Source organism: Sparus aurata, chromosome 19 (genome assembly GCF_900880675.1).
Source record: "Sparus aurata chromosome 19, fSpaAur1.1, whole genome shotgun sequence".
Taxonomy (NCBI): Eukaryota; Metazoa; Chordata; class Actinopteri; order Spariformes; family Sparidae; genus Sparus; species Sparus aurata.
In genome coordinates this window covers 21,320,258-21,347,000 of record NC_044205.1, presented here as the reverse complement: position 1 = coordinate 21,347,000, position 26,743 = coordinate 21,320,258, and the positions used below count along the sequence as shown (strand labels likewise).

Here is a 26,743-nt window from a genome sequence, read left to right as displayed (position 1 = left end):
CCCAGGGGCTGCAAAATAAAAAAAAAACAAAACAAAAAAGCTCAGGTCAGAAGCCAGTTCTGAAGCAGGGAGGTAATTTAGGATATTTTCACCCCCCCTTTTTTTCACATTTGCTTGATAGAGCTTACAGCACTCAATGCTAGTGGGAGAAGTTTGACAACAGGATTCATTTATCAATTACAGACATTTAAAGGGAATTTGGCACTGGAGGCCACTACTACGCTGCTTTATTGTGTTTCTAGTCCTCTCGAGAATCACTTCATTTCCAACTTTTGTTTAGTCAAGACTTTTTTTCTTTTTTTTTGCTTTACCTTTGTTGCAGAAAAACAAGTCAAGGTTTTGACTTCAATACCTCTGGATTTAGTTTCTTATTGAAAAATAGAAGAAAAAAAAAAAAAATCAGCATGCAGGCCTGCCAGCTCGTATGAGATTGTGTACACATTTACGGTTCCTTTGGACAACTGGAGGGAAAGGTGCCATCACACTGTACTGCTCAGGGTTCTTAATATTATATATAGCCTCTTTGGTATAGGCACATCTGCATCGAGGGACCACCGCTGTCCAATCATTCCCTTCCTTTTCCTATGTGCAGCTGTCTCACTCTCTCAGTTTCCCATTAAAAAACAAAAAACAAAAACAAAACAAGAAAAACACACACTTGAAAAAAAAAAAAAGAAAAAGAAAAAGATGATTGCCACAATCTTGGAACCTGGAAATCAAGTGATTGATTGGAGTAGCAGGAAATTAGACTTATATAGCCGTCAAGGGTTTTCTTTTCTCCTGCGTGAAAGCCCCAACCTCCTGCACCTCCTCTCCACCTTCCCCCGCTGCCTGACAGCAGGAGATTCATGCTACCTTCGCCGTTCCCTGCAGCCATGCTACAGAGAGGGGGGGGGGGGGGGAAGAACAGAAAAGCCATGGCACAGCAAAAATGTAAAACGCACCAATCTACTTAAATTCAGCTCTGAAAAAAAAAACAAAAAAACATAAAAAACAAACGAGATCCTGGGGGCAAAATGAAACAGGTGTTAGGATTCAATGTCATGAAACACAACAGTTCTGATGACAGACTGAGGAGTGAACAGGAGGATGGATGTGGTCAGGGCTGATGTTGCTGCTGCTGTTGCTGCTTGGATGTTCTGCTTTGCGTTAGCCTGGGTTCCAGTGAAGGATGCGTTTACTGGAGCCCTTTCTCGCCTCCACACCCAAGGATGGCAGCCCACCCTGGGAGAGGAGGGGGTTACCTCTATCCCCCCCCCCCTCTATCCTGGTTCTAACCAGAATCTCTTAGCGCCACACTGGAGACCAAAGTCAAGTAAAAGCCGGAGCTTTCACAATTCTGCTTTGAAGTTTGATTCTTACACTTCCTGATGCAAGACCTCTTAACACCTTCCAGCTCCAGCGCACAAAGGGGAGCAAATGACATCATGTACAAGAACCAGGATCTGGAGAGTCCGGAGATAAAGAGTACAGGATCCAGTCAGTCAGTGTGTCAGGCTAAACGCCGACTCCATTCATTACCTGGCTGTGGCCGAGGAGGAAGCGGCAGCTAGCTGCGTGAGGTATTCGCGCAGTTCCTTGGCCGCCTGGAAGCGGCCGTAGCGCTTTTTGGGTTTGGTGCACTCGTCCAGCAGGGCCTGGAGTTGTCCATCTTTGGCTATGTGGGCGGGGGGGTCGTGGAGGAGGCCTCCAGTGGTGCCCCGCCACGTAGCGTACCGCGACAGCAGGTTCTGGCACACGGCATAGTAGTTGTGGTCCACGGTGACTCTGGAACAAAGGGAGTCCTTGGAGAAAGACAGGCAGGCCTCCCTGTCGCACTCCTCGAAGCGGCTCTCATACCACACGTCGTAGCTCTCTGGCTTGTCTGTCGGGGAGACGGAGAGACAATGAAATGGACACGCCACAATAAAAACATACCGATCATAAAATATATTCAATAATATTAACAGAGTCGTAGGCGCACAGCATTCATTTAAAATATATTAAAGCCTTTATGGGGTCATAAGCTTGCTTCTTACAGCCTTCATGAGTTGAATATGTAATCAGATCTGGATGTGGGGAGCTGCAAACTTTGTCTGGTAAACACGAATGAAAGATATAAATGCCTTTCTGTACACCTGGAGTTCCAACTGAATGCAGTTAACATTTTAAACGGTGTTTCTTCCTGTAAAAAGGTGGCGCATTTTTCTTTTCAGCTACAGCTGTTGATGGGAAATTTGTAGCATAACCGATTTTAACCAACAATTTGGCTGCGTCAGATCGTGAAGAACAACTATTTCTTAAAGGTTAAAAGATATTACCCGAGAAATAAAGCTGGCAGGGCCGAGGTGCCCCTTCTGACGTCCCACGGGGCACTAAACAGGAAATTCTTTTTCAAAGCACACCGCCAAACAACTCATCTACCGTTTCATTTGACAGAAATGAACCACTTTCCAGATTTATTGAGCAAATAAAGTTCCTTCTCCAGCTCATTTCACATTGCTGTTTTCTCTTTGGAGGATTGGACGGAGCCAAGGAAATAACCTGGAATGATGAGAGAGCTATTGGTTTGTGCATTAAAAAGCAGATCAATAACATTGTTGGGAGGTGGTGGAGGTGGAGTCGGACCCAGAGGATGCAAACACATAATCAGTGTATCAGCGTTGTAATGCACTTCTCCTCTGGCTCATCAGAACAACTCAATCAACACCCGGCGCTGCCCTGTTAGCAAGGGGCCCTCTGTGGACCCCCCGAAGAGGAGGGGCACATCAACCTCAATCAGTGTAGGTGATGAAGATGGATCTGCCTGTGTATGCATGCCCAAAGCTCGAACACACACACACACACACACGCACGTACACACACACATACATATGTAAAGAGATGTGAGTGCGCAGGCAGCAAGGTGAGGTGAAAGCAATTAATGTTTCCGAGCCGGCCATGCGTCACACCGCAGTGCTGATTGACAGATGGCATCAGGAGAGTGTCCCGTTCCTTTTCTCTGCACTAGCGGACATGCACATACACCCCAACCGCCCACACACACACTCAGCAGCCAGAACATCTAAAAAGCACAGGAAGGGAGGAGAGGGCTCATACTCAAGGACAACGATGAGCAAAAAAAAAAAAAAAAAAACACAACAAAACTTTAAGCCTCAACTAAAGGAATTTTGAGGTCTGTTTACTTGCACCACAATCCCCCCTCTGTTTCACTCTCACTGCAGGCCCGAGTGTAACAAAGCTAGAACATTTCCAAAGCAAAACGAAATCATTTCCAATTCAAATGAGTGGGCGAGAGGCGGACGGGGACGGCCTCTCTCATCTCCGGCGTCTCCGGTACCTTCCACGTTAAGGAGCTCAGGTCCGACATGTATACATTCACCTCACTCCCCCTGCCTACCCAGGGCTGCACGGAGGAGGGACACTGGGCCTGAAATGCTTGTTAGCGTGGCCTTACTAGTGGCATTCAAGAGTACGAGCCGGTTTTAACAATGCATGCCTGCGTTAGTGTGCATTATTGAGCGGGAGATACTGTGTGTGTGCGTTTCAAGTGCTGTCTCAATTGCGCGTGTTTGTGTAAGCCAGCGAGCGACCGTGTTGGGGAGAAGAAGAGGATGTGAGTGAGTGAGTGAAGTGTGTGTTACACGATACACCATGTGTTTCCAAAAACCACTGGGGGTGAAACCATCCTCAAACGCTATAAAGTCAATGATGGGGAATGGTTCCTTTCGCACCGCTGGATTGTGCAAAACACATGGCACGACTTGAACACATTTTAAAACATTTTTTTTTTTTACCTTGCCAAAACCTGCCGCAGCAATATGGATAGCGCTAACGAGAAGGGTGGGACCGCGCGTGGCGTTCTGCGTGTTTGATTTGCGAATCAATTGGCCTCGGTTTAGACTGATGAGATCCACACCACACAGTTTTGCTCTCTTTTCAATCTCAGGCTCCTAATTGTGGGGATTGGATTTTCTGCCTGCCGAGCCTTGGGAGGTTACCGCGCCCGTTTCCTGCTGCTGTCCGACACATGGCGGTGACCTCGCGATGCTCATTACCGTAGTCATCCTCTCTACGGCGTGCGGCGCCTCCCGCCGCTTGGCACACACACACACACAAACAGATCCACCAAGCAAACAGACAATGAGCACGTAAACATTCCTCAGGCTTAAACTCTGAACAGCTAGGCTAAGCAGCTTGAGTTGTCAAGCTCCAAATGTGTCGGGCAGACAAAGGGGGTCTCAACCTGGATTGTGCTTCGGGACTTGCAAAGGGCTGCTGTGATGGTCTGGAAAATTGCAGCTATAGGCAATATGGTGAAAATACACACACACACACCATAATAATCACACAAAGTACAATCAGAGGGGGAAAAATACAGGGCATGCTGAGGACCCTTGACATGTTGTACATCCATTTGCGCTTGTCTGGTGTCAGATCTTGTAATTCGGCAAAGCGGCACTTTATCTCGTGATAGATTCATCACAATACTTCACCTCTAACCACACACACACACACACACACACACACACACACAATAGTTCATATCTGTCACACGACACAATGGTGGACCCTCAACACCTAGCGACACAACAGTTTATCACTTTAATAGGATTTCTGCAGGAAGGGACGAATCCAAGAGCCTGAGACTGGGTGGTCGTCCCTCTCTTTGAAGTAGCCCTAGGAAGGGGGACGGAGGGGTGGGAACCTGCCACACCGAGTGTGTGATGTATAGCTCGCTCTGTCCTTGTTATGAGGTTTATCCGAAGGGGGGGGGGACTAGGGCAGCGGAGATGGCTTGTTATCCAACAGATCTTTGCTTTGATGGGGACGAGCGTGTCGGAGGCTGAAGGGGTGCTGGAGGAGTGTATTCTTAGAAGGGACGAGGCTCAAAGCATGAGCATATTTCCCCGCAGCCGCCTGTCCCTCGAGACCTTTCCTCGAACCTTCATCACTGCCTCATAAGCCACAATTGGTGGTTAAGGTTGGGACGTAGAGTGCAGTGTGATGCAAACACTGTTTTCTAGAGAATCCGACCAGAGTTCTGATTCTCTAGAAAACAGTGTTTGCATCACACTCTGGCGTCTGAGAATGTCTATTAGAGGAAGGAGAGGGAACCAAAACTGTACGAGTAGACATGTGATGAATTAAATGAATGGTTAACCATGACTTTTTCCACTTTTAGTGAAGCACCAATTTTACACAGGTATAAAAACACGACCGACGGCTCCATAATTTAAGCTAGTGTTAATATAAATCCTGTCCTGTTAAAATGAGTATGAGTATTTTTCTTCATATGTGGCTCCAGAGGTGGCAATGCTTAAAGATGTGATTCATGTTCAAGTACAAAAGAGGAATTGTCATGGCAACTGGGGAAAAAGATGAACTAGGTATTACTCACAGACATATGGACAAACACCCACACACCCACACACATAGACACAGTACATGTGTACAGTTGATGATTGACGCCGCCACCACTCACTCTGCTTGATCAGCCTTTTGTCCGCCACAAGGACATTCTCGGCGTCGACGACGATGACCTTGCCGTCGCGCGGGCCAACCGCGAAGTTGTCGAAGCTGACGTCGAGCAGGTAGAGGGCGAACTCAAAGTCGTTGTTGGTGAGCTGCTCGGCAATGTCCATCAGCTGGCGTGCCAAGTCCACCCTCTTCTCCCAGGGTGCGTTGTAGAAGCTCCACAGCTCCTCGCCCACGTAGTTGACAGCTACCACGCGCCCACAGGCTCCCAGGTACTTGGCGAATGGCCACCCCTCGTCTGAGGGAAAGCTCTGAAACAGACGAGAACAGAAAACGATATAAAAACACAGATAAAAAGAAGTCAGGCGGTGTGATGTTCAGTTGGCTGAAAGAAAGACAGAAATACCCCCATTGGCTTTGAAAAGCAGAGGCTAACACATAAATAGTGAGAACCATCACACTGTCAGAAAGCATTTATTTAACTTGCACTGAAATCAGTTTCTCAATAAACAGAGACAGACGGGGAAAAAAAACCAAAAAAAAAAACCCAGATGCCAAACACAAGGTTGCTGTGTGCAGACTTGGGTAATTTTCAAAACACAACTCTAAGCACAATAGTTGAAAATCTGCCAAAGGATCACATGAAACATAGCCAGCGCTGGGTATAATGGATTAAATTTAATAAAAGAAAAAGAGCCCGTTTGTGTTAAAGCCCTACAGCTATGAGCTGGTGTGCGCTGCTGTACTCGGTGCTCCCGGAGAACTGATAGGAGGTGATTTGTGGTAGCAGCAGTTAGCAGGGAAGCCTTATGCGTTGTGAGGCAGCAGCGGGGCGATTTAAACTGCTGCATGATGTTGGCTGACCGAGTTAATGCAGTTTGGGCCTGCTGACAAGAAATCACTGTGTATTACAGGTTAAGACTGATAAATAATAACACAGTAACACCGCCAGCAGGAGGTAGTGGTATCACTGCTGTGGCACAACAGCCTGATCCCCCGTCAGATTTACTTGGCTTTATTGAAGTCAAACAAAAACGGGCACGCATGCTCCGTCATCTGCCATCACTCGAAGACAAGTGGTGACAACTGCACAGGCAAGCAAACACACACACACACACACACACACACACACACACACACACACACACAAAGACACATGGAGACAACTTAAATGAGAGTGAAACAGCTGCATTCGGCAAACGTGCCAGGCTGCTAAGAGACTGGATTCTGTACGTCTCTTTACCGCTTCAATCTCTCTCCATGAGCTCTGCTGTCTCACACTTTCCTTAAATCACTTTCTTTTCTCCTGGTCCACATCATTGCCACGGGCTATCACAGTGGGTGGACAAATTAATGGAAAATAATAGAATGAAACCCCCCCCCCCCGGTTTTTGCTGCCCACACAAGTTTGGCTGCGAGTGATAAGCTCACATCTTTCACAATAAAACCCCCCTGCCATAGGCTGCTATCTTTCACAGTAAACACCCGGCCATACGCTAGCTTAATGATAGTCCACAACTCCTATGTAACAAATCTCTCCTAGGCTGCTGGCTCTGGCAGGAAGCCGTCGCACAGACACAGGCAGAGAATCAGGAGTGCTCATGTTTCACAGGAGCGTCAGCAGCCCTCCCCTCCTGAAAGTGCAACGGAGATACGGCAGGGAACACACCGTGTCACTGCAGGTAAGGTGTGAACTACTATGAATGTTGAGTTTCACGTTACACTCCTGGTAATTCAATACTTCACCGCCTTTCAATTTCTGTCGAGAGAAGGGGTTTTAAATATGCATGGCTGCCCTGACTGCTTTTTAAACTTTAATGAAATACAAATTATTTAAAAACATACATTTTAACCCCCCGCTGGCCACGCAGCTGCTGGATCTTAAAAACAACAGCTGGACGCCAGCCATGTAAAGACTGAGGTAGGGAGGGGATGCATGTGACACAAGAAACGAGGGCTCCGGAGAACAGATGACTGTGCACCTATTTTCGGGGGAACTAATGCACGTGTAATAGCCTTGTTGCCTCGTATAGTGTTGTTTCTGCCAATGTAATTTTCCGTGCAAGGATAAATTCACCCAAAAGTGTAGAGTCAGTCTCCATCTACTCAGCCCCATGCAGATGGAAAGTGGGGTAAGTTTGTAGTCCACAAAACATTTCTGGAGCTTCACTGAAAAACACTGTTGCAGCATTCTCCTAATCAACTGAAGTCGAAGGGGACTTGTTTTAAAACGGAAACACATAAATAATTTAAAACAGAAAATGCTTCTATATAGCCAGTCTGCCATAATCAAAGTCTGCAGAAGTTGATTTGAAATTTGAAAGACGTTTACACCCTCATAGAGCTTGTGCACCCAATTCAGATGGGGTGTTTGCTAATGCTTTAGCTTAGCAGATACAGTGAAGATTTCAGCTTGAAAAGGGGTGTAAATATTGTCTTTTCTAATCAGTTTGGGATCTCAGGGCTTCTGCAGACTTTGATTTCATTGGATGAGCTGTAGGAGCCATTTTTTGTTCTCTTTCAGGTGCGATTTTTCGCTTTAAAAACAGGTCACCCAGCTACTGCAGTTGCTGGAGCTCCTCCACAGAGGGTGCAGTTTAATTGGCAACAAAACATTTCTAGAGCTTCACAACAAATTTCCAATGACATGAGGGTTACAGAATTTTCACTTTCAGGGGAAATTTTCCTTTTTATGTGCTTAAATAGTGATGAAAATACCGATTCTGAATACGTTGTGGACTAGTGAGCATATATTTCACATTGTCGATCAGCTATTAGGCTAATTAGCAGTTGTTAGGCAGTTGGCAAACAATTTGTTTTGTTTTCCGGTTTGTGTTCTCCACTTTTCCTACTTTGTTGCAGCCATGTGTAACATCGTCTATATCACCAACTTCTGACAAAACTAAGTCGACTGAAGTGTAGTAAATTACATCCCTTGACCAGGGCTGTAATTTACTTAATGTATTGAAGGCCACAGTGTAGGGATCCCACCGGTGCTACAGGAGAAGATGCAACGAAGGCTAAGGATGCCTAGCAAAGTGTACTTCAATGGAAATCAACCTTGGATTTATATTGATGATACAAAAATCAAGATCTTGATGCAATAATTATGACTATCAACCTTTTACAATCTTTACAGAAGCAAAGCAGCTGACTTATAGCACAGTCAGTTTCAGTGGTGTAAATCTATACCTTAATGAATCTCTTGTTCCCATCAGTTTGAAGAAAGATGCAGCACCAAGAGGAGGAGGAGGACAATGATAAGTCGCATGCAATGCAGTGTTGGTCGAGCCCATTTCCCCTAGGTGACCCAATCAATTGTCGGCCAGACAAAAGTCTGTCCAGGAAGCACTACTACTGGCTTCCAGCAGCCTGTTTGTCTGTCTGTGCCTGACAGACTTGGCAATGACTCACTCTAACTTAACCCAAAACTCTTGGCGTAACAGCCTTCCCCTACATTTTCTGATAGAGCAAACCTGACAGTCAACGTGTCTTAAAAAAAAGGTACAAAAAAATCCAGCAGATAGGAAACAAAAGGATAATGTTGGGCTGACTGCACCCAAAAATATACTGAGCACTGACTGGAAAGTAGACAATCCTGGACTACTGGATGTTTACAGCAGACAGGCAATCCTACATTAGAGATTTGGGGATTAGTGAGTGAACAGGCTAAATATCTAAAATGGCTTTCTAATTTCTGAAGTTGGTATAGAAAGATTAGGTTGAAGCTGGATCAGTTGGTGGTACATCCCTATTAGGCCCGCTTCCCTTTGACCCAGATTCAAACCTCGGATCGCTTTATGTTGCGGCAAATCTAAGCAGCTCTCGGCCTTGTTGCCAAAACTTAGCATGTCCAATGCTACGGCTGAACCTGCTTTGTAAAAACACCAACCTCCCTTGCTTGTTCACCCCCGCAGGGCGGATGGATGGATGGATGGATGGATGGATGCGAGGATGGGGTGGTGGTGCTCGGGGTGGAGGGGAAAATACAACGGAGACAGCAAACAGCAGAGACAAACAGAGTGTCTTTCACTTCTCCGCTCCAGTGGACAGGAGGAATAAACCAGCAAAGACCTGCCTGCTAAACACATCTCTCTCTTTGTTGTCAGGTTGCTGCCTGAATGGGAGCAAAAGTAGAGCGACGGCAGATGGGGGGGGGGGGATGGCTGATGAGAGGGAGGAGAAGGATGAATGCCCCGAGGCTACTTTCAGACACTGTCAACGACTGTTATGAGAACGCCTTCATGTCTGTCCGACCCTCGTCCGCGGCTCTTAACATAGACGTCGCTCATTCACCGCTCTGGCTGACAGGCTCATTACCACAGTCTTAACAACTCATACCTAGGTGCCATCTTTATGAGGTTCCTATATTTAAATTTCATATGCAATAAGTCTAAAAAGGTGAGAACTACTCAACCGGTGTAGGCAGGCACGTGGAAGTGGGCACCTGAGCTTTGGATTCACCTATTGCGGAGGTTGATAAATACTCTGAGTGTCCCACCAATCATTCTCCCTTAGCGCTCTTTAAACGGTTACCCTGCAGAAGTCATTAAAGTCTGCAATGAGGCGTTGAGGTGGGTGTGAGCGAAATAAATTGGAAAGCCCGGCCTAATGTTACATCCACCTCGCTATCTCTGAGCAGAAATGGGAGGTACAGTATGTGTGTGCGCTTTGGCGTGCGTGTGCTGCACAGGTAGTGAATTTTACCAGTCAACTCCCAATAATGTTATGCTATTGAAAAACTGCTGAGGGTGCAGAACTGCCAATGACACATCCCGGCGACTTTTACTGCTTTAAAAGGTCTTATCACTTCTTGTTCCTGTCATTGGATAAAAACCCTTTTGTTATGTCCCGCTTGGCAATTCCCTTTAACTTATACAGCTCGGTGCTAAATGTTCTTATTTTACATACAAATTTCTTTGCAAGAATTTCTTGCAGTGTTACAGAAATAATGAGCCTGGCTCGGGAGACAACGAAAGCGAGGGAGGAAAACAGACCAAAACAGAATCGTCTCATTAAAAGCAACCTCGCAGTGACTTCTAGGCCCAAGTCTGACTAATCCAATCTTAAAGGTTGTGCCGGAGCATACAGTTGCATTGACTGGGGAGGAGGAGAGGGGGGTTTGTGTTTTTCACTCCCCTCCCTGTAATACAACAGACACACTGGCGTCCCCATGGGGGGAGATTGGAGTGGGCTGAAATGAAACAGGGCCACAGACAAATGGGCAGCCTCTGGAGGAGAGGATGAAACGAATGGAGCGAGAGGCACAGGAACACACACCTGCGTCCTGACATCTGCTGACAAAGGCATGCCCTTCTACTGGGCCACTCGGGGGGGAGGGCGTGGGCGTACGTGTGTGTGTGAGCGAAAGTCCGAAAGAGGCTCTTTGTGCGCGCGTGTGTCTATGTGAAACTGTTACCAAGTGCGCGTGAATGAGAACACGCAACGTGACCAGGGCTGATAACAACCTCTATTCAGGGGCCGAGTAAACATGAGCGGCTCCCAAGATATTGCCTTGGCTGTCCTGCAAAGAACACTGGTCAATCAAACACACACATACATAGGCGCGCACACACACAGGCGCTAATACAATGGAAGCACAGAGCTGTGACTTAAAGGACCCGGTTGCCTTCGTCCTGCAACCACAACTACTTACAGCAAAAAGGAAATTAGTAGTTTGCAACAGAAGTGTTTCATGTGTGCAGCTTGTTCCAGCCCTAAGCAGGGTGTGGTGTGAATTCTCAACATTTTCTGTTCTCAACAGAACTCCACCGCTTCATAGCAAACATGTTGAGACAGGACTCGTCAGGAGTCCGGGGATCTAAAGGTAAAGTTGAGGAAGCGTGGCGGACAGATGCGTTCAGTCAACAACAACAACGATGAAAAAAAAAAAAAAAAAACCCTTTCAACCTTGATGCTGCAAAATGAACAATATTCAGCCTGTTTATCAAAAAGGGGCTTAGCGTCAAGAAGGAGTCACATCTGCTTTGCAAGGTTGGGGCTGCCAAGCTGGACTTTGGGAAAAAAAAACACATCGCTTTTCTGTGCCGCTCTTCCGTTGACCTCATGTTTCTGGAGGATGTGTGGCAAGCCCCGTCTGGCATTTTGCTGCCCATTTAAGTTTAAAATCCAGTCGGCCGGTCTGCAGCAAGAGCTCAGGCCCCACAGGGGAGCCGGCACTAACTCCTCATCCTGGCACACATGGCGCTATCCCTTTCTTCTCTTTTGCTTTCGTCTCCTGCTGCTGCCGCTTCTCCTGCTAACCCCCGCTTTTCTCCCCCATCTCCCTTTGTTCATCCCCCAAAACCTGCAGTACAGGGCAGTGATGCTGTCGGTTACAGACATGCAAGCCAGGAAGTGCCTAGTCAGAGCACCAAGCTGAGGAGAGAGAGAGTGTGTGTCTGTCTGCAAAAGAGAATGAAGTGCAGGAAGAGACAGAGACCATTAAGCGTATGTATCTGAATTTAGAATAGGCCCTGCCTCTTTCTTTACCAGACATGGGGTTCAAAGAGTGCGAAGTCAAAGTGTGTAGAGCTGGCAGCAGTCCTGGGAAACAGGAAAATCATTGAATGAAGAAGACTGAAACTAGAAAGGACTGCTGGTTGTGTGTGTGCGCGAGTGTGTAGTGAAGTCAGAGCCAATAAGAAAGTAAGAGGTCAACAAACACCGGGCTCAGATGAGAAATAAAAACTCAGAGGTCAGGGAGACAGAGTGAGACCACATACAGACGGCCTGCGGAGCGCATGAAGGAAAGAGTGCGCAGATGATTCAGTGAGCCCCGCCGAGCGCTGATAGAAATGGGTTGTAGAGAGAGAATGAGAGCAGGATGAGGAATGAGAGCGCAGGACAGTGCAGCTCGGGGTTGCTAGTACACACTCCGCCACTAAGCCGATAGCCGAAACCCTCTGCCGACCTGAACCTGAGCCACGGAGCACAGAGCCACCTCATAAATCCCCTCCACTGGAAGACGAGGAATGTATTAAGTCATAGGCAGCGGTGTTGACTCAGTCTAGGTGGTATGGCTGCCCACATGGCTGGGGAGGAACCCAAGTGAAGCTTGGCCCGAGACCTGAGGGCTGCGGGTTTGAGGCCGACATCAAGGGTTGTGTATTTCAGAGCGGGCGCCAATTATCTCGGGGGCAGCCGGGTGGCGATGTGATTGGGGACGCTGCACTCTCACCTCTCTGGGTGAACAGAGAGAGGATTTTCCCTACAAGGAGCAATTAAGCATGGAGAAAATACTTCAAATAACATAATAAGAGGTGGCAGCCTATGACCACTTCCCTTAACATGTACACTGCCAGAGAGGAGGGTTGGGGTAAAGGTGCAAATGCTGAGAACATGAAGATAGTAGAGAATAGTCTATGGGTGTAACAATCAACCCTGGATTGATTTAGTGTCTCAGTTCAGTGCTTAAAGATTCCAATATTCTCGATGCAATGCGAAAACAAGGATGATTAATATCATCATTTTCTAAATCAAGGCTGCATCTAAAGATTATTTTCACTGTTGATTAATCTGTTTTTCTAGATTGATCTGTTAGTTGTTTGAGCTACATGCGGAAAAGGTAAAAAAAAACAAACTGAAAGACACTCGGTTAACGGTCATAGAGGAGTAAAGAAACCAGAAAATATTCACATCAAGGATCCAAACTGATCAATCGTCCATCAGAATCCCTGGCTATTCATTTATTACGCTGATTATTCGTTAAAGCTCTATTTAAGGTAGGCCTCTATCTAAAAAGAATTCCCTGGCACATCCTTGTCTCCGTGTCCTCCCAATATTCAGCACGGTGCTAGCGCCAGCAGGTAATGGCCAGCAGCCAAGACAAAGAAGAGGTGAGGATATTTACAGCCCTCATGGGAATAAATCCGCAGTGTGAAAATATTTGGGATTCTAGAGAGAAGACGGCTCAACTGGTAAACAGGGATCTGACTCTGCACTTTGCAAACTTGTTGCTCTCGGTACGGTAATATTAGCTACTCGATTAAAAATATGTCAGGCTACAAAAAAAAGAAGGTGTGTATAAACAGGATGTCTTAAACCACGGGAAAGTCTTAATTCATGCTATAAAATGCCATAGGCTTTAGCAAATAGTGGTGACTGGCAGAAAAACAAATAGTTCCTTCTCCTTGACAGTTGACTGGGCTGAAATGTATACTTTTGTTACACTTTTTACACTTATGTTCTTGTTGTTACGCCACGATTTACATGTTAGTAAAATCAATTTAAAGTAAACTTAATTAGTTACAATTCAGCTTCTTCTGTAACCGACTCATCGACTGCAGAATGGGAAGTGAAATCATATCGTGGCAGATCGTTGTCCAAAGAATCAATTTAATATTGTATTATGATGGAATTTCAGTATATCCCTGACCTCTCATATTTTCTCTGACAGGCAGTAGGTACCTGACGCTTTAATGCAGTGGACAATTTTATTACTGCAGGCAAGCTGCGGGGCTAAAAAGCATACTCTCGCTCTACCATACGGCCCTAGGCTCTCATGGGGACGCGGCACATTATAGAGTCACTCGTTACTGATCCATATTTGGCCGTCTTAAAGGGCCCGGTGAGAGTTGTGAATGGGGTTAGACCTTCCAGCATTGCAGAACTGCGTCTTCAGGAGCCGGGCATGAGGTAGGTTGGGGTGCAGAGTGTAACAGTAGGAAGCTGTGGTGGCGGTGGGGGGTGTCTAAAAAAGGAGCTGGTGGGTGGGATGAATCGGGTGGGGAGGTGGGGGTTAGCCACAGGCATTTACCTAACCAAACACAGCTGTCGTGCGTGTGTGTGTGTGTGTGTGTGTGTGTGTGTGTGTGTGTGTGTGTGTGTGTGTGTGTGTGTGTGTGTGTGTGTGTGTGTGTGTGTAGAGCGGGAGAAAGAGAGAAAGGATTATGGTAACACAAGCAGTCTGGCTCATTCAAATGGGGGGAAAACACCACAAGGCTCTGGCTTGTACAACACACACACACACACACACACACACACACACACACACTCATTCGCACAAACCCCTCCGCTCCTCTCCTCCTCCTTCTCTTCTCCCCTTTCCACCAGGGCCTCCATCCAGCGAGGGCAGCCAAAAGAGGGGAGTCGGGCCCAGATAACTCCCTGTCTTATCCTAACAGGATTCAGTCTGTACACAAAGGCCTATAAGAATAATGAAAGGGGGTTTGGGAGCACTTGAAGCAGGGTTAAGCGGCGTACACAGCCTCCTCTCTTATGTGCTAAGAGCGCCACAATCCCCCAGACCCAAAAACAAAAGGTTCTAATCACAGGCTAGCAACTTAACTACTATTTACCGGTGGACCTCAGCCACTGAGCCGGCCTAAGAGACAGAGGGCTCTCACTTAAGCCGGGATAGCATGCGGTGTCTGTGATTAAATGAAAAGAAACAAATACAAGCAAAAACCAAACAGGCTTTGATCCGCTTTGTAAGGAGGCATGACCCAGAAAGATTGCATGCACAGACAGTGAAAAGACTTAAATTGTGTGCGTCTTTTGCAAAAACACGTGCTGTAGAAGTTGTTTACCATTCTCAGCTACTGTAATCTCATAATTGACAACTGTAATGGAATGACACGGATGAATCAAATCAGTGGTCGACTTGTAAATGAATTGCCAACTCCCTCGATTAAACCGCTGCCAAAGTTTTCTGATTCCAGTGCGCTTAATAAACAAATGAACCAATACATTTAAGGATGTCATGTTTCGGAATCCAATACAACACTACCAAAGATAACTTGTATAGCCTCTGACACAAACCAATAAAAGAAAACAATTAACCTTCATAAATACATGAGTAATTACTGTGCATTTGATAAAAAAGGTGTTAGTTTTCCTGGGTTTCCAAAGTATATTTTATGCACCATACCGTAAAATAACTGCTTTTATGTAACAGATAAGGTGGTATTTAAAAATTAATTACTGTTTGTCTACACTTGTTTTGTTAAATATGAATCATCACTGTAAGATTATCTAACTAATAGCTGTTAGCTGTTAGGCAGGTGGCACTTCCATCTGCTTGTGGTCTGATGCATTTAAATTTATTTTCCCATTAGAAATAAATCAAGGGTTCAGTAGGTCAGTTCATCTTCCACCTTTACCTCACTCTGTGCCAGAAAAACCCTGAATTTATACCATTTACTTTGGCTTAGATTCCCAAAGTGAACGAGCGTCGTAATAGATTATGCAGAGCCTCATTAAATCAACAGCATACCAAAGAGGCATCCCCCCCAGTTTCAAAAAATTCAAACAAGCTGCCAGTGTGTTTGCTCAAAGCGCTGCGAATGTTTACTTTCACATTTGCGTTAAAATGCTGCTGTCAGAAATCTTCGGAGGAAGAGGAGATAAGGTCATCCATCTAATCTCGCTCTTCTGTCTCTTCTCCGATTTAGTATCAGTGTCAGACGTCTGTGTTTCTGGGAAAAAAAAACAGACAGTGTTGCGTGAGAGGCTCATGCCTTCTGACGAGCGTGTCTCCGTGTCAGGTGAGGGCGGGGTGTTGAAAGAGGAGGTGGATCTGTGGAAAGTGGGGAGAGACGGTAGAAGAAAGAGGAAGAGGGGTGTCTGGGAGAGCACCGAGTCTAGAGGAGATGACTGAGTTAACCCCAGAGGCCTGTCACATCCGATTCTCGGCTTCACTGAGCAACGCAGGGCTGAGGACCAAAAAGGGTGCGAGCGCAGTCACATGCTTCTGGCTAGCTCGCCTGGCTTAATGATTTGGAAGGGAGGACTAGGCCAAATCGAACTAATTTAAGGTTGGGCCAGATGTACTCCATCAAACATAACCATCACCTGATGAATCAGTGAGTCATCTAGCCGAGGGAGAGCAGCCAAGGATGGCAAATAAGGTTCCAGCCAGCGGAAAATGAGAAGAATTTATTACACGCTTTTCATGCAAACGAAGTTATTGTCGAATAAGAGGTAAAATTAAACCGCATCAGGTAATTTCTCTGCTTGGCGAAGAGGCAAACTCTTGACACTCAGATTTATCACAGTAACAGAGAAGCCTTTCCAGGCCAGCTTATCTGTTTAGCCCTGAGAAATAAACAGCACTGGTTAAGAGGAAATAAGGGCAAAAAACAGATGAAGTTGCATAAGGTGCTTCTCACTGCACGAGGATTTTCTTGTTTGACTGTCGTCATTTTGTCTTCCAAAAACATGTATTCCCCAAAGCCAAATCGTCTTCCACGTGACAGATAAGTGGGGGTGGTGGGTGTGTGTGTTTATGCATGTACGTGAGTATGTATGCGCGCTTGTGTACCGCAGAGCAGACAGAAAACGCATTGTTGGCCGGACCCGAAACAGCACAGCAGATTGTTTCCCACTGACAAAGAAGGTCTGGTTTCTCATGGTGAAATAGGGCCGATTTACTGCCTGTGGCTTCAAAAGACTGGAAACAGAAGCCTTTCGAAGAGAGAGTGCAGCTCACTGTGCAGACAGCAGAAATGTTATTGGCATTATACGACTGTATAAAGCCAGAGGAAAGAGATAGAGGGAAAAAAAACAAAATCACAAACACTGGCACCCACCAAAGACAGTCGGGAATCATTTACACTAAATATAGCAAACTTAAATTATACTCTCAGTGATACAGGCCTCTCCAAAATGAAGAGGATTTTAACTACAACAAACTGAAGCATCGCTCTACGTGTGATAAATAGCTGGAGTAAGGATCAGGTTTCATTAAATAACTGGTCATTAAACGCATTCCTCTGCCTTGTGTTCAAACCAGTCCCCTAACCTCTGGCAAAAAAAAAAGGAGACCAAGGTGTTGTAGTGCAGCACATATCCTGTTCAATCTCTATAGACGCCATTAATTCTTTATGGTCTACTGCTGCCCAACCTTGTGTATAGGGGGTCTCTCAGCAAATTTTCTCTTCATCTTTTGAGCTCAGTGATGCTGACGAACACTCGAGGCACTCAGGATCTGTGAATCTCTGAGATGTCTGGCACATTTTTTCTGTATATTATCCATCCACACCCTCTCTGTGCCCCCACCATCTGTTACCCCCGGCCTGGTACACACACACACACACAGACCCTACAGTTCGTTTTTTTAAGCCTGCAGGTCACAAGTTCAGGATGGGCTCAAAAATTCATGAGTCTCTCTGTAAACATGCAAAGGCTACAATGAGCGGAGGGGGTGAAGAGAGCTGCGGACAATGCATGATGTGTGTCTGATGTCTGTAGCCATGTGCAAGATAAGGATTGGGTGGGTGGGGGGGTGGGGTTGGTGATTCACAGAGCCTCTGAACTGGGGCATAATGGTATTAAAAACACTGATGGAATTATCCAGTCCAGCGTTTGTGGAGCGTACACAGGAAAAATATAAGGGAGGGTGACACAGATAGAAGAAAGGCGTAATAAGAAAGGAAGGAAAGAGGAGAAAGGGAAAAAGGGGGGAAGGCAACCGACCACACATGGCTAATCAGATTTTATAGATTGACCGGACAAAAAGGCTGAATCGCCTTTTGTCCTCTGAAATGCCCGGAGGTGTGCAGCCCTATGTGTAGCGCGGGGCGGGGACAGGGGGGCAGGTTGTAGGTCAGCGTTAAGTTATTGACTGTCTATACAGGCCATGACCATTATTGTTCTGTCCCGTCACGAAACACAGTCAATGCCAGGTTGAAATGGAAATTGATTGGCCGCTTGTAAATCAGTGGCATAAAGGATGCGGGTTGTGCTTATACGACATACAGTATGGTGATTTTGACATGTACGATAGCAGAGGAGAAATATGTTGTCATTTTACTTAAAACCTGATGACAAGCAAGAGTGTTTAAATGAAATTAAATGACATCAAATTAGATTTTTTTTTTAAAATTTGAATAGAACATTTTATTTCAGATGATTGAGTGTAAAATCGACATTATTTATGCTAGTACCACTCAGCAGCTACATAAGAGATCCCTCTCCAAGCAGTCTCTGGCAGATGACGAGAATCTGGCGGACATGGACGTATATTAAAATTAAAAACAACTTGGACCATTTACAGATGCGTCCTTGAATAATTCAAAACCGCCCTACATATAGCGTTAAATATGCAGTACTGCCGCCAGCCAAAATCTCTCATCTTTTGGGAGGCCACAGCTCTTTAAACCCGTCTCTATTCTAAGCAGAGGAATAGTCGTGCTCCAGATAGCGGACGTGTAGCCTAGAGTTTCGGGAGGGTGTAACGGCTCGTCTCAGATCTATGGAAGAGGAAGGAAAAGGAGGATTCCCAGCCTGTAATTTACTGGGGGCTTTGTGGGCCAACACCCAGGCGTGCTTTGTACGGAATGCTCTTATCCTCCTTTGTAGAAAAAGGTATTCTAGAAACCGTGGCTTATCAACAAACACCTGGTGCAACAGATCAGCTGAAAGACATCTCTTTAGCAAGATGCAATATCTTCTTAAAAAGACCATAATACTCAGACATCACTCAACAAAAAATAAATAAATAACCTTAAAGCCCCAAATGGGTTCACACACAGGATTCTGTTAACAGCCCAAGTCTTGAAAACACACGACATAAAAGAAAAAGAAGTTTGAATAGACATTACCTGTAATACGAGTGGTTCTGGGTTGAATGCCAAGGTCATGAGCAGCTGCATTCTCTCTGTGTCCTTGAGGTTCTTCAGCAGGAAGCTGCCTGAGTCTTTGGTCTCGGCGTACCTGCGGACTACCCGGTCCAGCAGCCTCTGAGAGGGGCAGTGCACCAGGTCTGACCAGCCCTCCACCACCTCTGGGGTGAGCAGACGGACGTCGCCATTGATCCGGGCGAATTCAGTCTTGTACATCGCCTGGATGAGGTCACAGCGTGGCCTGCCTGTGGCCCGCTTGCAGATTTTCTGGTCTATCTCAGCCAGCTCCTGGTTGGAGCCAAGTCGTTTGAGCACCACACGACGGGTGCCCTCTCTGGGCTCACCGTACTGGGCAAAGTAAACATTCTTGACATTGAAAACGTCCAGGAAACGTAGGCGACCCCAGGTCTCGAAGGAAACCTGGCCGTTCATGAATTTGCGGCACCAGCTGGTGCCAAAGCAGGCGGGACACTTGTTGAGGTTGATGAAGCGTCTGTCAGTGAGTTCATTCTTCTGGAAGGAGGCGAACAGGTTGTGGGTGTTCATCAACAAGATGACAAACAATCCCACCACCAGCAAGAGCTTCAGACAGCGGTACAGGCGGCCAAGTTTGAGAGGCAGGAAGCGCAGCATGATGGGCAGGGGCAGGGGGGTTCTTGAGGGACAGGGAGGAGGAGAGGTATTGAGATGATCGTCAGGGAGCCAACCTCAATGCCTCTCCGTCATGGTGTACTGGGGGAGCTTCTAAAGTGGCAGGCAGGGGCGAGGTCGGCACAGCTGCCCCGTGCCAGTCTCCGGCAGAGGCCAGTGAGTCATGTTCTCCCTTCTTGGTGTTTGTGAACAATCTCGAGCCAGTGGGCCTGAAATCAAGCAAGGAAAGAGAGAGGAGAACTCATTACATCAGGGAAAATTAAAAAATCCACTTCTCATAACACCAAAATTGACCCTTTTGGTCACGGATAACAAGTGAAGAGAATTTAATTTTTCTTCTGCTGGGCTTGCAACTTGAGCACCTTAGTCCTAACGCGCAATTCCTCCTATATAACAAAGAGGCACTCTCTCTGGCATATGAAATCGTCTCGCAAATTTGAATTGCTTGGGTCATTTGAGAGATTTCATTACTTTTTGAGCAGAAATGAGATGGCCCACAGCCAATGCAATAAACCTGCCTGTGCCTGTTTGAGACTTTTCTCATTGGGAAATCATTTCTTGTATACTCCCCCAACATAAGAAAGATAAATAAAAGTATGGAAAGGGGGGGAAATGAAGTGTCAATGATCAAATTAAGAGGAAATGTACAACATCCTCTCCTAGTATAAATAAAATGTGCTGCACTCTGAGGAGGATTCCTCAGTGGATCTCCCTCTGCAGCTACAGAAGTATCCATCACATTTCCTCCGACGCACAGCAAAATAACGCGCCGTCTGCATACCTCAAGAGTTACACTGGGCTCAGACTTTTTTTCCCCTTCTCACTTCAAATGGAGAAATCTCACCGCATTGTGAAGAGAGTCACGCTGTGCGTAGTTTAACCTTTGATCAGAGATGCCCTGCTTCGTTTTAATCACACTTTGAAGTTGTTTCTTTGAAAATGGCTGGTGTCACTAAAATAACATCTGTGGTTCTGGGGGAAGAAGAATCTGTGAATACCCTCCACTAAACATATCGACATCGGCCGAGAAGGGACTGGCAAGGACTACGCGTGAACGAAAGACAACAATCTGTGCTTCCTGTACGTGAACAAGGCTCTCGTGCCCCCCCCCCCCGTCGGTCTGCCCATGATGAAGCCATGTCAGACCCCCCAGTCAGCTTTTTAGCAATGAGTCTTGTAAGTCTTCTAAGTCGCTTTAAGAAAAGACAATGACTAAGGCCATGCAAATTAGCCATCCTCAATTAGAGCTCATTAGGACATGCCTATTATAACAGCTGACTTGAGAGGGCATGGCTAACGAGCAGGCACCCTCGTGTGATTAGTGTGCATGTCGATGACTTCCTTGCGTTTTGCTTTACAGATCGAAGCGGCCGAGATCTGGAAAGGCCGACGGGGGGGGGGGGGGAGGCAGCCAAGAGAGCAGCGGTTGTGAGAGATGTACAGCTGTGGAGTGTCAGATAAGAAGCTGAATACACCCGTTCTTCCCTCACACCTCTGTCTGAAAATACCTGGAGCAGATCAGGCCCACATCACTAATGTAAAAATAGACCATATCCAAACAGACAGCTGCACTACATAACTCTTATTTTTTTTTTTTTTTCTTGGAGGGAAAGGAAAAATATGAGAAGGAGTTTTTTTTCTATTAAATCTCAAGCAGTGTGACTCATGTGTGTGCAATGTGTCATAAATAAGATAAGGATAATGACAGTGGCGTACTTACTTTACATCATTTAAATGGTCGCGGATCTTAAATCATTTTTTGAACTCAATTACACTAGACTAAATGGCAACCATGAATCTGAATGTGTCACAATTTCCCAAGACAGGGGACGGCATCTATTTGTTTATTTTATCATTGTAACGAAGCACAATGGAAATGGTAATGTAATTTTAAGGCTTTATGAATGACTCATTTGGAGAACACTTTTTAAATATACCACTCCACGCCCACATTAACCTGCGGTATCTCAGAGGGAAAAACGGTACAAAAGATAATTCTTCATGCAATTTGACAGAAACAGCGTTTCATTTGGCGAGCTAAATAAAGAACCCGTACGTCCACATCGAGCTGACTTCAACAGAATGCCTCCAGTGTGATAAATGAACAATAACCAAATAACCTCTTGGCCGCACCAATTCAGAATGAGCTAAAAAGCGCAGTAACACAATAATTTAATAGTGTCTGGCTAAAAAAAACTAAAAAAACACAACAGCATTCAAATTCTACAAGATATTCATATTAAACTGGGAAAGGAAGATGGATTGGGACTTGGGAAATAAAAGCAACAAAATCTGTATGACTAACAAAAACAATTTCCACTGCAGTGTAAAGGATGTGTGCCTTCTACTTCAGGGAGCGAGAGGAAGCTGATTGCTTGAGGGGGAAAGCTGAAAAGTCACTATAAAATCTTGATTCAAGTGCCATTTAGCATTTGACACAGGCAGTCGCGGCTAAAACGTGGGTGCACGGTCTTGGGAGCAGATATGAGATTTAACAAAGGTCAGCAAAGGGCTCGAAGAGCACAAAAACACAACCTCAGCCAGACTGAGGAGATGATCACCTCTTCACCTGACAAGGGGAAAGGGCAAGCTGGAACAAGTCTCAAACAAGGCCCCGACGCTGCCGAGTAATAAGATGCACGAAGATGAAACAGAGTGGATGCATAGCTTCTTCCTCCTCTCAAGAGAAACTGTTGCCTCACTTGCCCATGAAGCTTTACCTGGATTATGTCAATGACCACATAAACCGCTGGAGCGACAGGAAAAGATACGCGCTTTATGTTTCCTTCTGTTAATGAGAGACCATCGGGGTGTTAAAATGCTTAGAAATGTTGATTCTAAAATGCACGAATCAGCCACTGAGGGCTTATCCTTGATCCTGTACTTTTGTTTCGCAAAAGAAAGGAGAATATAAAATTTAAATGCTAGTAGATTGCAGTGTTTATAGCCTCCTGCTGCTGCCGCTGCAGAGTAATGGCATGAATGAGACCAAAACATTCCGCTTTATTGGAAGGATGGCACGGTCATTTAAGAAGGGGATATTTTTCCCTAGTAATTGCCCTACTAGACTGCTACTTGTGATTTTTACCCCTGCAAAAACATTTATTTAACTCCCTTGCTGTCTAATGCTGTATGCCACCCCGTGGCTGAGTGTTATTTAACAGGACGTGCAGAGAGGAAGGCAGACTTCAAAAATGTCCATGGCAATGTTACCTACTCATGTTTTTGACAAGGGTAAAGTTCACTTAAAGCTCTAATTACAGCCAGATGCTTTGTATTCTGACAGATGTTACCCGCCGGAATAGAGGGGCAGTGAAATTTAATGCAGTGTTTTCTTTTGGACAAACCTCATTGTGCCCGCAGAAAAACGTGTGTTTTAAATTAGCCCCATTCCTCCCCCACGGTGCCTCTGCTCGCGCTTCGCTCTGCAAGAAGGAGGGATGCACAATACCGAGAGGAAAACCCTGTTTGGAATAAGCACCAAATTACCTCTCCTCATACACAGCCTCTGCCAAAACTGGGGTAAGAAAGTTTTTCCAGCGTACCCAGTCTACAAAGTACTGCGGTGAGCGCTTCGAAAGAGAGGCAAAGAAAAGAGGGCAAATCAAAGGATGCCTGACTCCTCATGCATTGGAGATGAGTCTCGCATTCAAAATGCTCCAAGTTTGGCAGATGTTAAGAGCCGCAAAATGGCTCATTACTGGGACAGAAAAGGCGCAAGATGAAGCAATAGGCCCCATGTTAGCTTGAAACAGAATGACAAAGGTCGAGACAGAAGAAGATGACATCCTAATATCCTAATATTTCAAGCTTTTATTAAACTTAGATTTTGACAGAATAGCCCAGATAAGAAAGAGGGGCTTGAATGGCAAATTTCTTTCTTGAATAATCTGTTCCACAGCTCATTGTCCAAAACTTGTTTCCTATAATGATGTGCAAGGGCAAGGCTACTCTCGGGCTAGCCCATTTCCTTCAACGCACCTGAGGCTAAACTTCATTAGGATATAATGAAGTCAAGACACATATGAACATGCTTGATTAATTCCGGTGGAAGTGCAAAAAAAAAAAGCGTGAGGAGAAAGGTGAGGAGAGGACTGGAATACAGTGGAGGCGAACGGAGAGGCGAGTAAAACGTAAAGCTAATGGACAGCAAGGTGAGGGAAAACTTTGAGGTACTGCACTTGTGATGGGAATGAATGGAGAGAGATCACTTGAATACAAAGCAGCGGTTCTCCATCTCTGAATGGACGCACACAAACGCGTCTACCCCCGGAGACCGCGGGCATTACCAACGAGCCATAGGCCTACTCGAAGCCCGGAAAAAGCCTCCTCTGACCCAGCCTCTCCCACCCCCCTCCATCCCGCTTCTATTTCAACGTGCGTCTCTGGTTGGAGAGAGCAACTACCGTTGCCAAGGTTATTGACTGGGGGAGTCAATAATGTTTGATCACAAAAACATTCAGCCACAGCCGGATCGCCTCAGTACAGCAAACACGTAGACAGTGATGGATAGATACGAATGACGGGAACAGTCGCATGCCTAATGGAAAATTGAGTCCTCGGAATATAAGCGCCAATTAGCAGCATCCCCACATGAACATTAGTCCCTTCGTCTCTGGCCCAAACAGAATGCTAGAGGTTTTAATGAGAATATCAATGGTATCTGCTTTGCGCCAAAGTGCCGCAGCTGTTCGGAAAGGAAGGACACACTTGGACTGGACTGGGAGGACTTGCTCTGGATTCACCAGCCGATAACACGCTAGTTTTGTTTAATTCAAACAGCTGCATGATTTCACGAGCCAGTATCGCTCCGCGGAAGTTTGAAAAGTTGTCCCACACTGAAATCTCATGTTAATGCTATTGCAAAACAAATGTGTCATCCAAGTCAAGCCTGATTAAAAAACAAGCCATCAAAACAAGCTTCGGCTTAAACTAATGGGAAATGTGTTTGGAGATGAATTGATTACCTGACAGACATTGATTATTTCATCTAAAAAGGTCAATCGCAATCCAGCTCCATCTGCTGCATGAGTTGCTTTATCCGGAGTATGGCTTGTTTAGTTTGGAGGTCAGAAACTCAAAAAAATACAGCCCCTGTGGGAGCTTTTAGGCCACAATTACAAGATGTACCCCTGCTGAGCACTGAGAAACATTCAAATCAACTACCAGCATAACGTCTTGAGTGTAACAGTCTATTTTCATTGTTCCCTTGTCGTCTAACCTTGCAGAAAGGCTCCACAATTAGTCTCCTGATATGGAAAAAATTAATTCTAAGCAGCCCCTTCTATTCATTAGACTGTAAAAAAGAAATTCCTCAGGACTTATAATAAGCTCTTTTCTGGAACAGTACGACTGTTGCGGTAATCTATTTTTCCCTTGAAGAAATCAAGCGCAGAAGTTTGTAAAGGGTCACAGTCGTACAATCGCACACAGATCTCATGGTCAAGTCAATTTAGCCATCACTGCAAATTATGCTTTCCTTTCCAGCGCCTGTGCCTCTCCCGCCTGGTGTGCAAGACGCTCAACCTGCTGTTTCCACTTGCCAAGAATGAGGGCAAATACATAGCAAATCAATCCAAACCACGTTGGCCAAGTGGAGACCTGTTGAGGTGTGTTGTTTAGGAGCAGCGAAAAGCCGGAGAGCCAAGTAATTTGGTTGCAATGCAAGAACGTGCTGCGTTGAAGAGATGCCTCCTCTGAACGCATCTCAGATCATAACAGAGCCTCAAGATAAGGCTATAAATACTGCTTTATTATGCTCTGCATTCAGGGGATGAAATTCAAGTGACAGCAAACCATCTGCTTTTTATCCACATCTGCCTGAGCATGTTGACACCACATTGCAGTGTTGTGAATGGCATTAATATTTGGCTGACATCAAGTGGTGTTTAGGTACCTGTGATGGACATGAGTCATGGTTCCTCATTAAGGGAAATGATTAAGAAGACGGCGGTCAGCTTGAGATGCCGCCGACAACACCACCATGAGCTCTTCTAGCAGTAATAATAAACTTCCTGTCACAGTTCAGCGGATGTGGGCATCTGATAAGAAGCGGTTGTTTCTAAAAACACCATCGTCTACTTTTTGTTATCTGATCACTGAATCAGTTTTTGAGGAAGGCAGCCGCGACGCTCTACGTGTCAAACACCATTTTATGTTAATACATACATTTAACACCTATGTTTTTCTTTTTTTTTTAATTTGCATTTTATTTATTTCCCTAATAAAAGTCGAAGCTGAGATAAGTAGCGTTGAAGCGACTCCTTTAATCCACATTGTGCCGATAAAACGTTTGCTACAGGATTAGTTCATTGTGGACACGGGGCTGCAAAGAAAACTGTGAAACAAACCTGTATGACTTTTTTTTTTTCCTCTCCGGTGTCTGTAGTGTAGTGAATTGCTTAGCGCTCCGTTGATATCATTCTTCAAAGTTGGACGACGGATACTTGAAACCACCGCCGACCGTATCTGAGCCCCGAAAACAGCTTCTTCCAAATCTCGGCGGAGATCTCTATCATGCAAACTCACACGGGCTTCCCATTTCTAGCTCCTAGGTATCTAGCCTGCTAGCCTGCTAGCTGCTGAAATAAACAGTTGGGATGTCGAGTCTTAACTCTTCATATACCGGCTCTTTCCGACCGGACGACGCGGTCCCCCTCACAAAAGAAATCAGCGTCCGTGTTGTGCATTGTCGTCCGTATCTGTCCGCGTATCATGAGTCCCTTTGTGGTCAGGGAATTGCCCTCTTTCCTTCTTCTCTCTGGCGGTAGCTCACTCCTCTCCAACACCACAATGGGTTCTGTTTCGACTCTTTTCAACACCAGCCTCTCTAGCCTTTGCGACACCCGCCGTCTGTTTACGGCCGCGGTTGCTAAGCGATTGTTCTAATATTGTCTCGTCTGGATCGCCGCCCCCCTGAGCAAAGTTTGGCCAAATTTCTATTTTTTCCCGTTGCCTCCATTAGCTTAAAAGCATTTTTTTCCCCATTTTAAAAGTGGAACATAGAGACATGATCTAGAATAAAAACGTGAGGGAGATTACAATGCAGTGCGATAATGTGATGAGAAAAA

General features: G+C 45.7%; 1 protein-coding gene across 1 annotated transcript; it reads right to left on the bottom strand.

Moving 5' to 3' along the window:
* dipk2ab (divergent protein kinase domain 2Ab) lies at positions 1-26,525 on the bottom strand. Its single transcript, XM_030398889.1, has 4 exons — positions 26,024-26,525; positions 19,002-19,882; positions 5,465-5,768; positions 1-1,864 (listed from the first exon to the last, which is right to left on the bottom strand). The coding sequence occupies exons 2-4, from the start codon at positions 19,653-19,655 to the stop codon at positions 1,518-1,520; spliced, it is 1,305 nt and encodes a 434-aa protein (XP_030254749.1). The 5' UTR covers positions 19,656-19,882; positions 26,024-26,525; the 3' UTR covers positions 1-1,517.
* Positions 26,526-26,743: the final 218 nt, after the last annotated feature.